This window comes from Brachyhypopomus gauderio, unplaced genomic scaffold, assembly GCF_052324685.1.
Source record: "Brachyhypopomus gauderio isolate BG-103 unplaced genomic scaffold, BGAUD_0.2 sc127, whole genome shotgun sequence".
In the NCBI taxonomy this organism is placed as follows: Eukaryota; Metazoa; Chordata; class Actinopteri; order Gymnotiformes; family Hypopomidae; genus Brachyhypopomus; species Brachyhypopomus gauderio.
The window spans coordinates 116357-127738 of NW_027506948.1; the positions used below are offsets into that span (position 1 = coordinate 116357).

The following is an 11382-nucleotide window of genomic DNA, read 5'->3' on the forward strand; positions in this document are numbered from 1 at the left end:
AAGGCCTCTTACACCGACCTGTGAACTAGTGACAAGACAAAAGACAGATTTGCACAATAATTCAGCATGCATTTGGCGGCCTGCCACTTTTTTGAAATCAACAACTTTGATTTTGCTGGTCCAGTGTCAGGAGTCTTAGCTTTTAACAATATATGTATTCATGGCAACGTGTGTTTAATGTCATTTCATTTATTTCATGTAAAAAATATTAACGTTTTGAAATGAGATCTGATTCATCTTTTGACCTACTGAGTTTACTCATTCTTCAATTACCACTTTATTATTTATTTCTGCCTTAGAGGGAGAAAGTTAAGATCAGCTGTGAAGGAGCTGTCGGTGGTAGCTGAAAGAGCTAGCCAATGGCTGTGGATTAAGAGGGCACAGACTACGTGGGGTCATGTCCCATAAAGGTGGCTTGACCGGTCTTATGAGTGAGACGTTGGGAAGGTGAAATGGGTAACATAAAAGGTGGTTGAACAGCAAGCTTTGAGGGGGGTGAGGCTGGGACGCCAGCCCTCACCGTTGAGCCTCCTGGAGATGTTGTGGGCTCAAATCAATGAAACACCAACGAAGGGAGGTGCCCACCTGATGACCCCAGTGAAGAGCTTGCAAGTGGTTGTGGGCGTCGTTGTTACTTTGCTTGAAGGTCTGTCCAGGGTTGTGTTGTGGTCTGAGTACTTGGCAGTTGAGGCAAGTGACCATGAACATAGTACGCTGTGATTCTGGATCCTTGCCGAGCCAGTATCAGATTGTAGCTGTTGTTGTGTTCTGCTCAAGCAACTGGTGTGTGTTTAGGATGTGTCGTTGTTGCTTTGTTTGAAGGTCAGTCCAAGTTGATGTGGTGATCTGAGTACTTGGCAGTTGAGGCAATGGACCAACATAGTACGCTGTGCTTCTGGATCCTTGCCGAGCCAGTATCAGTTTGTAGATGTTGCAGTGTTCTAATAGTGGTTGGTTGGTTAATAACATGCACTGTTATGGTTGTTGGAGAGAAGATGGGCGGTAGGGCCTTGTGAGGGGTATGGGAGTGGCATAGGATATTTCAACATCTTATCCGGTGTTTAAAAGTATAATCAATTTGGCTGAGGTTACCGTGATTGCAACTCTTCCTCCACTCTCTGCTCTCCTGGTTTCTGCCCTTCTTACACACTGTGATCATTCTGTGAACAGTTACTCCAGGACCCAGTGTCAGGTGTCTTAGCTTTTTATGACATATTCATGATAACATGCGTTTAATGTAATTTAACATCTTCAAATTATAAATATTAAGATTTTGAAATTAGATCTGATTAATCTGTTGACCTACTGAGTTTAATCATACTTGACCACTTAACACATCTTAACAATGATCTGTTCTACAGCTGCAGTACTCTACACTCTGCCAAGACCAGAGACCAAGACAGTCAGCTGAGAGTCGCCTGATTCACTTAGTTGTAGTGCTCTGTCGCCATCTGGTGGAGAAATCATGTATAACATTTATACCGAAGCCCCTCCTCCCTGTACACGGCTACGTGTTTGAGGAAGTAAATCTTGGAGCGCCACAGTGGTCTTTGTTAATTATACGTTAAAGTGAGTTATAAATATCATAAAAACCTCTTAAATCTGGTATTTACTTCTTTCTGCCTTATTTCTGAAAGGAGTCTAAACTCCCTCAGCTGGATAAAGGACTACAGTGACTGATTCTCTCCTGTGCTACAGTGATTATTACAGAAGATCTAAAAGTGAAAGTGAAGTTTGTACAGAAGGAGACATTACAGAGAAACAGCACAGCAGCTGTTGGAGGAAATGGCTGCTACAAACACTCTGTCAGAAGAAGAGTTTTCATGTCCTGTGTGCTGTGACATCTTCAGGGATCCTGTTGTACTGTCATGTAGCCACAGTGTGTGTAAAACCTGTCTGCAGCAGTTCTGGGAAACCAAGGGATCTCAAGAATGTCCAGTTTGTAGGAGAAGATCTTCTAAATCTGTTCCTCCCTGTAATCTTGTCCTAAAGAACTTGTGTGAGGCTTTTCTAGCGAGCAGGAGTCAGAGATCTTCAGCAGGGTCTGAGGTTCTCTGCAGTCTGCACAATGAGAAACTCAAAGTCTTCTGTCTGGAGGACCAACAGCCTGTGTGTGTGGTGTGTCAGATTTCAAAGGCACATAAAACTCATGACTGCTGTCCAGTAGAGGAAGCTGTGTGTGAATTTAAGGTATGAAATATATACTAATTTTTTTACTGTAATGTTTTCCAGTTTACAATTATCTTGAAATATATGTTAGAGATATATATATATAAACATCATCTGATATAAATTTATCAGATGATGAAATTTCAGACAGCTAAATCTGACCTTCATTCACCGTGAAACTTAATATAAATAAAATTATTGATATACAATCTGCTACAATATATCATACATCTCAATTTGATAGTAAAAGGATGAAAAGGAATCATAGTAATCACGCCATTGTGTTTAGTCGTTATAATCTCTGTAATCTCCAGCACATCTATACAGATACAGTGATGAGTCCTGTAAGACTCACACTGTCCTCTACTAAACCCATATTTTACAGGACAAACTCAAGACCTCACTGGAGTCTCTACAGCAGCATCTGAAATTTTTAGAGGAACATAAAGAAGTCTGTGAGAAAACAGCAGCACACATTAAGGTGAAAGGTCACTCTGAGTTCTGAATGGTGCTGTGATCACTGTCCACGTACACCATAATGAAACACTCATCATCTCATACGTACACTCATCATCTCCCATTCCAGTATCAGGCCCAGCACACAGAGAGGCAGATAAAGGAGGAGTTTGAGAAGATCCACCAGTTTCTAAGAGATGAAGAAGCAGCAAGAATAGCTGCACTGAAGGAGGAAGAGGAGCAGAAGAGTCTCGTGATGAGGAGGAAGATTGAGGAGATGAGTGGAGAAATAGCATCTCTTTCAGATCAAATCAGAAACACAGAGAAGGAGATGGAAGCTGAGAACATCCCGTTCTTACTAGTAAGAATCACTCAGTCTGTATCTCTCTCGCCCTCTCTCTCTCTCTCTCTCTCTCTCTCTCTCTCTCTCTCTCTCTCTCTCACTTAGACATACGCTCAAAACATGTGAAATACACCAATGTAGAAGAAAAAGAATCACTCACTAGCCATCTACCTCACACACACACACACACACACACACACATACACACACACACACACACACACACACACACACACACACACACAAATGCACAAGTAAAATGTTTTGACATTTATTTTTGTACGCGTGTGTGTGTGTGTGATGTTATCATCATATAAGGAAGATGCATGTTTGACCCTCATATAAACAAAATGACTAAAATTTAATTTTATTTTTTGTGTTTGTCCCTCTGTTTCCTTCTCAGAATGTGTCGTCCACATTGAAACAGTACGTGATTATTATTTCTGTTTGATCTCCATATTGTGTTACACATTGTGTTTGTGAAATTATTCTGATACATTCAGATCTTCAGTATGTGGTCTCTGTTATTTCAGAAACAAGATATATGAAGATGGTTTAAGAAAATAATTTAAGAAAATTTTCTTAAAATGATTTAAGAAAATAAAAATACATTGATACTGATGATGTGCAAAAAGTGGTTAGATACACTGATATGTTTAATGAAAGATAATAAAACAGCTTTATACATTTCCAGTGAAATATTTTTCACATGTTAATTTAAATGTTAAATAATTTGAATACAACATATAATAATATATTATTCCAGAGTTCATCACACGCCAAAGGAACATGAGAAGGTGTCAGGAGCTCTGATCAATGTAGCAAAACATCTTTCCAACCTGAAGTTCAGAGTCTGGGAGAGAATGCAGAAGATTCTCCAGTACTGTGAGTTTTGGTGTTCTTTGATTAATTAGAGTAATTCTGTTCTCCTCACAATTAGAACTCTATAGAGAGAGAAACATTAACATTGTGTGTTTGGTACATGAACTATTCCATTATTAAAGGCTGTATTAGTATAAACAGTGAGGGGGACGACCAGTTGACTGCTGGTCTGAGGAGAGACAGTCAGTCCATGAGGAGATCTACACCCACTCTCCCACTCTACACACCACCCACTCTCCACCTCCACACCACCCACTCTCCCCCTCTACACACCACCCACTCCCCCCTCTACACACCACCCACTCTCCACCTCTACACCACACCACCCACTCTCCACCTCTACACACCACCCACTCTCCACCTCTACACACCACCCACTCTCCACCTCTACACCACCCACTCTCCACCTCTACACACCACCCACTCTCTCCACCTCTACACCACCCACTCTCCACCTCTACACACCACCCACTCTCCACCTCCACACCACCCACTCTCCCCCTCTACACACCACCCACTCCCCCCTCTACACACCACCCACTCTCCACCTCTACACCACACCACCCTCTCTCCACCTCTACACACCACCCACTCTCCACCTCTACACACCACCCACTCTCCCCCTCTACACACCACCCACTCTCTCCCTCTACACACCACCCACTCTCCACCTCTACACACCACCCACTCTCCACCTCTACACACCACCCACTCTCCACCTCTACACACCACCCACTCTCCCCCTCTACACACCACCCACTCTCTCCCTCTACACACCACCCACTCTCCACCTCTACACACCACCCACTCTCCACCTCTACACACCACCCACTCTCCCCCTCTACACCACTCACTCTCCCCTCTACACACCACCCACTCTCCACCTCTACACACCACCCACTCTCCCCTCTACACACCACCCACTCTCTCCCTCTACACACCACCCACTCTCCCCCTCTACACCACCCACTCTCCACCTCTACACACCACCCACTCTCCCCCTCTACACCACTCACTCTCCCCTCTACACACCACCCACTCTCCACCTCTACACACCACCCACTCTCCCCTCTACACACCACCCACTCTCCATCTCTACACACCACCCACTCTCCACCTCTACACACCACCCACTCTCCCCTCTACACACCACCCACTCTCCCCCTCTACACACCACCCACTCCCCCCCTCTACACACCACCCACTCTCCCCCTCTACACCACCCACTCTCCCCTCTACACACCACCCACTCTCCACCTCTACAAACCACCCACTCTCCACCTCTACACACCACCCACTCTCCACCTCTACACACCACCCACTCTCCCCCTCTACACCACTCACTCTCCCCTCTACACACCACCCACTCTCCACCTCTACACACCACCCACTCTCCCCTCTACACACCACCCACTCTCTCCCTCTACACACCACCCACTCTCCCCCTCTACACCACCCACTCTCCACCTCTACACACCACCCACTCTCCCCCTCTACACCACTCACTCTCCCCTCTACACACCACCCACTCTCCACCTCTACACACCACCCACTCTCCCCTCTACACACCACCCACTCTCCATCTCTACACACCACCCACTCTCCACCTCTACACACCACCCACTCTCCCCTCTACACACCACCCACTCTCCCCCTCTACACACCACCCACTCCCCCCCTCTACACACCACCCACTCTCCCCCTCTACACCACCCACTCTCCCCTCTACACACCACCCACTCTCCACCTCTACAAACCACCCACTCTCCACCTCTACACACCACCCACTCTCCACCTCTACGCACCACCCACTCTCCACCTCTACACACCACCCACTCTCCACCTCTACACACCACCCACTCTCCACCTCTACGCACCACCCACTCTCCACCTCTACACACCACCCACTCTCCCCTCTACACACCACCCACTCTCCACCTCTACACACCACCCACTCTCCACCTCTACACACCACCCACTCTCCACCTCTACACACCACCCACTCTCACCCTCTACACACCACCCACTCTCTCCCTCTACACACCACCCACTCTCCCCTCTACACACCACCCACTCTCTCCCTCTACACACCACCCACTCTCCACCTCTACACACCACCCACTCTCCCCCTCTAAACACCACCCACTCTCCCCTCTACACACCACCCACTCTCCACCTCTACACACCACCCACTCTCCACCTCTACACACCACCCACTCTCCCCCTCTAAACACCACCCACTCTCCCCTCTACACACCACCCACTCTCCACCTCTACACACCACCCACTCTCCCCTCCTACACACCACCCACTCTCCACCTCTACACACCACCCACTCTCCACCTCTACACATCACCCACTCTCCACCTCTACACACCACCCACTCTCCCCCTCTTCACACCACCCACTCTCCACCTCTACACCACCCACTCTCCACCTCTACACACCACCCACTCTCCACCTCTACACACCACCCACTCTCCACCTCTACACACCACCCACTCTCCCCCTCTACACACCACCCAATCTCCACCTCTACACACCACCCACTCTCCACCTCTAGACACCACCCACTCTCCACCTCTACACACCACCCACTCTCCACCTCTACACACCACCCACTCTCTACCTCTACACACCACCCACTCTCCCCTCTACACCACCCACTCTCCCCCTCTACACATCACCCACTCTCCCTGGGACATCCACACCTCCACCTGCTCCCCCATCCTGTAAATAATGAAGATACTAGGGGTCTATAGGAAGTCTTTGTATCTGTCCCTGCCACCATCTTTGTTTCTGTCTTTCGGGCGTCAGCGGCAGTTTTGGGCATGCGCAGTTCATGTGCAGTGTGGACGTGGAGCGGTGAGGGTCTGCTCTGAGTGTGAGACTGCACTGAGTGTTGTGGGCGGGGCTCACGGCAGCACCCGCCCCAGAGGACAGCAACTGAAGAGCGTGTGTGTTCAGAGTCTCCAAAAGTCTCCAATAACACCACAAAAAGTTGCTAGATTTGTCACTAGTCGCTTTTTACTACAAAAAGTCTCTACAGAGTCTGAAAAGTCGCTAAATATAGCGACAAAGTCGCTAAGTTGGCAACACTGTTCTCAACTACTCGCTTCTCCCCCTAAACCAACATGAGCTTCACGCCCCGTCGCCACTTAGCTCTTAAAGAGACAATGACCTAATTTCTTCACATAAACAAATGGTCCTGTAGACATTTATATTTACATAATCAGTACCAGTATCACCTCTGGCATCTTAATACTATATTAAACAGCAATATATACACATATGCACCTCTTCATAAAAAAGTAAATTAACTAAATACATTTACATACAATGCAAAGAAGGTCCTTATGTTTTGTCTCCTACACCACCGGTGTTAGTCACTCTGGGAGTAGCGCCCTTTAGTAGGGGAACTAACGGTATCTACCCACTAATGAGGACACACACACACTTCAGTACACAGACACTAATAATACACACATGCAGTGTGACACTCAGTGTAACAGTAACACTGCACTAGTTAAGTGTCACATGTGATACTCAAATAATGAATCCAAGATATGTAGAAATATATTAATGAATAAAATAGACACAATTTCAAGTGTCAAAACAACAAGCACACAAGTACTGCAGGGGTGTGTGGTGAACACACAACATCACCATCACTTCCCTCTTATCAACCTACTGCAGCATTTCACTCAGAGTAAAGGGCCTGCAGTCTGTAGATGTGACCTCGTCACATAAACACATGAAGAACATGATGATTCATTCTGTTCTCTCTCCTCAGACCCTGTTACTCTGGACCCCAACACTGCACATCCAAACCTCCACCTGTCTGATGATCTCACTACTGTAGACCTGAGACCACAGGACTCACTGCTTCCTGATAATCCAGAGAGATTTGATGTGTGTGAGTGTGTCCTGGGCTCTGAGGGCTTTAACTCAGGGACACACTGCTGGGATGTTGATGTTGGAGAGTGTGAATACTGGGCACTGGGTGTAATTAGAGAGTCTGAAAGGAGAAGGGGATGGAGGGTCTGGGGTTCAATGTGGCGTCTGGGCTACAGTAAAATCACTGGTAAATACTGCACACGCTGCCCAGGACAGACACCTCACGACTTCACACGTACAGAGAAAGTGCAGAGGGTCAGAGTTCAGCTGGACTGGGACAGGGGGAAAGTGACATTCACTGATCTTCTAACCAGTTCACGCCTGCACACTATAACACACACTTTTACTGACACTGTTTTCCCTTTATTCTATAATTACAGTTCCTCTCCTATGAGGATCTTACCAGCAAAGATATCAGTAACTGTGGAACAGCAAAGTTAACGTTGCCTTGAATTAATCTGCATACATGTAATAATGAACATTATATTTATAAATATATATTTTGACTATATCTTAGAAAATTCAATACATGTTTTTCCTCAAAATATTAGAATCATGACTTTGATTATTAACTATTGACTTAGAAAGTATAATTTTTTAATTTCTCTTTGTCATTACATTTTTATAACCTGAATCATCAGAAAGATTGAGTCCACTGAATGTGAATGTATTACATGTGAGAAATATGGATCTGATGTCCTGACTGGAATCTCTTACCATAATGATGCCATAATAAATAATATTCAGCAGTCCAAATGTATAAGGGTGATGATCATTCTGCTGTATTGTTCCTGATTAAGTGTTTGATCTGTGTTTTCCTGATCTCTGTCACGTTACAGCCCCTGACCCCTCCCCTTTGGGCGTGTATTTATGTCGTCTACGTCTAGTCGTCTGCGTCTGTGGATCTTCGTGGGTGTGGATGTGTCGGAATGTGTTAATTCGTCTCACCTGTGGCTCGTCTCGTGATCACTCTGGGCTTATGTGGTTTGTCTATTTAATGTGCGTTCGCGCAGTGTCCCGTGCTCGTCTTTGTCTAAGTCATACACGATAATGTGTCCATAGTTGTGTGTGCGCTATCCGCGCTAAAACTTATATGTTAATAAACGTGGCGTTCATCAAGCAAGGATTCTATGCCTCGTCCTTCACCCTCCACCGAGCATCACAGAAAGACGAGCCGACCAATCGAACGCCAGGATACACGACCCGTGCCAAGAAGGGGAAGAGGCCCAGCAGGCACCACCATGCCTCTTCCCCTGCACAGCACCGCGAAGCCCCAGTGACCAGCGAGGAGATGCAGCAGGACCCGTTGTGCGCGCACCTGCTGCGTCAGGCTCGGGACACCAAGGTGGCTTCGATGGTGAAGCCGGGGTGAGGATGTGGAAGGAGCGACACGGCTCTCCCACTAGAGACTGCTCGCCTCTGGCGCTTGGCTCCCTAGAGCTCTGCTCAGCAGAGAAGACCCCCGAGAGCGAGTTTGAGGGAGTAGAGTCCGAGGAGTACTCCGAAAAGGAGGAAAGCCCTCCTCCGTCCGTATACTCGTCCCCCACCGAGTATTATGGTGAGGGGGAGGAAGAAGAACGCCCTCCTCCGTCCGAGTACTCGGATGGTGAGCCGTACACGGAGGACGAGAACGGTGAGCCGTACACAGAGGAAGAAGACAGTGACCCGTGAACGGAGGAGGAGGACTTGAGTCCGCCCCCCTCTGAATTCTCCGGGGAAACCGTGAGGGGGAAGAGAGGGTGCAAGGAGGAAGTCTGTCCCTATCCCTCTGAGGGGAGCACTATGGACTGGTCCCGTGGCGAAACCCCGGTGGAGACAATGATCTGGTGTTCAGACGGTGAAGAAGAGGAAATGGAGGAAGAGAGCACCACTCAGGAGGCCAGATCAGGGGAGCGATCACCAGGGGGAGGTGGAGTTCCATGCTGGGGTCCTTGGCGAGGGGCCGTCCTGCGTCGCGCCCCACGGGGGCTGCCAGAAAGACTGGTCGCGTCCCCGTTGAGAGGGCTTTATGATTTACTCCTGGTACCATGTAACGTTATTGTATTCGTTCTTAATACTATAAAGATAGACACTTTAAGAAACTTGTCTTGTTTTATTTCCCACTCGCTCAACGTGTGTTCTTCCTACTCCCTCTATTCATGTTCTGCTTAAGTATCATTATCTCACTAGTGACATCTAGTGTTACAATTAAATTACATCATTAACTGAATATCATTATAGTGGGGTCAGTGTGATCCCAGTGTGTCCTCATGTCCAGCACACTTTAACTCCTCTCAGTCCGTCAGGCAGAGGACTTTGTTTCTCCTCTTTCTATGCTCCCTCTCTTCTTTCTTTTTCTTTCTTTCTCATTCCTCTCAAGCTGAACATTACTGTTTTTCTCAGCACATTTTTCTCTGATTCCTTCAGCTTTTCGTCCTTCTGTCTCTTCTTTTTTTGTCTTCATCCTTTTCTCCCTTTTTATTTGACGTTGTTCCTCCTTGAACTCTTCCACCTTTCTGTATTCATGCTCCCATACAGGCCCTCTTCTCTCCTTCTCTCACTTTCTCTCCTTTCTCTCCTTCTCTCACTTTCTGTCCATCTCCTCTCCATCTGTAGCTTCTTTTCACATTCAGGTCTTTTCTTTCGTTTTCTGACCTTCCTTGGATGGATTTACACGTAGCTTTCTCTCTACTGAACACATCATCTTAAAGTTTTCATAATTCATAAAGTCTCTTTTTCCTTAATATTTTCCTTCAATCTATCAATCATTGTTTCTTTTTCTTTCTCACCACGCATCTCCAAATATATTTGATGCCAATCATCTTTGTGTTTCTTCAGATTTTTTTTTCTTGTTCTGTTTTATCCTCTCTATGCCTCCATCTCTCTCACTCTCTACATCTCTCTCTCTCCATCTCTCAGTCTATACATCTCCTTCAGTGTGTTCCTTGAGTGTAATCTCTCTGGTCATCACATCCTCCATCTCTTTCTTCTCTTCTCTTTCTTGCATTATGAATCTCTCCAAATAGGTCACTCTGTCCTTTATTTTCTGGAGATCTCGTTCCATTTCATTCTTCTCCCAGGTCAGGTCCACCTTTCTCTCTTCCTCTGTTCTCCTAAGTGAGAGTGATCATTCTTTTTCTGTTGTGGAGTGTATCTTCCTCTCAGTGTGACACTGTGCAGACGTCTCCATCACTCTTTTAGTGAGGGCTCCTTCACTTGACCGTTCCATTCTTCTCCACTGCAAAGCTCTGCTATCATTGTTTGCAAATGGTGTAATATCATTTCAATGGAGTCTAAGGACCTCCTGGTGTTTTCAAATCCTTCCTCTCTTCTCAGTACTGCACTGTCGAGCTGTAACAAACATGCACTAGTGTTAGTGTTAAGATCTGGTGTTTCTGTTCCTGAGTATTGGCCCCTCTTGGGCTCTGTCAAGAAGTAATGTCAGTGTGACAGAAATTATTGATTAGATCATGTTTAGTTATTATAAGAGATCATTATGAACTTTATGATTTAGTACATGTCATTTGATTAGACAATAATGAAGTGTGTTTCAGTGTAATCATGTACTTGTGTTTAGTTCATATTATGCATGTGTGCTATACTGTGACCCAAGTCAGGGAGAGTGCAGAGGGTAAGAGCACTCTGTTAACTGGTTG

The 11382-nt window shown here is 46.3% G+C and overlaps 1 protein-coding gene across 2 annotated transcripts; it reads left to right on the top strand.

Moving 5' to 3' along the window:
• Window positions 1–1256: 1256 nt before the first annotated feature.
• Window positions 1257–8759, top strand: LOC143498955 (E3 ubiquitin-protein ligase TRIM39-like). Of its 2 annotated transcripts, XM_076993864.1 has the most exons (7): window positions 1257–1569; window positions 1699–2190; window positions 2555–2650; window positions 2756–2986; window positions 3372–3394; window positions 3735–3853; window positions 7644–8759. In XM_076993864.1, exons 2-7 carry the CDS (start codon window positions 1786–1788, stop codon window positions 8186–8188), a joined length of 1419 nt encoding a protein of 472 aa, XP_076849979.1. In that variant the 5' UTR covers window positions 1257–1569; window positions 1699–1785; the 3' UTR covers window positions 8189–8759. The 2 variants fall into 2 exon arrangements, with proteins under 2 accessions (XP_076849979.1, XP_076849978.1); XM_076993863.1 differs by having other exon boundaries at window positions 1257–2190.
• Window positions 8760–11382: the final 2623 nt, after the last annotated feature.

Coding starts and splice junctions, on each gene's coding strand:
- LOC143498955 (XM_076993863.1), top strand. CDS start 1,786: ATGGCTGCTACAAACACTCTGTCAGAAGAAGAGTTTTCATGTCCTGTG. Junction 2,191..2,554: donor AAGCTGTGTGTGAATTTAAG/GTATGAAATATA, acceptor CATATTTTACAG/GACAAACTCAAGACCTCACT. Junction 3,854..7,643: donor GCAGAAGATTCTCCAGTACT/GTGAGTTTTGGT, acceptor CTCTCTCCTCAG/ACCCTGTTACTCTGGACCCC.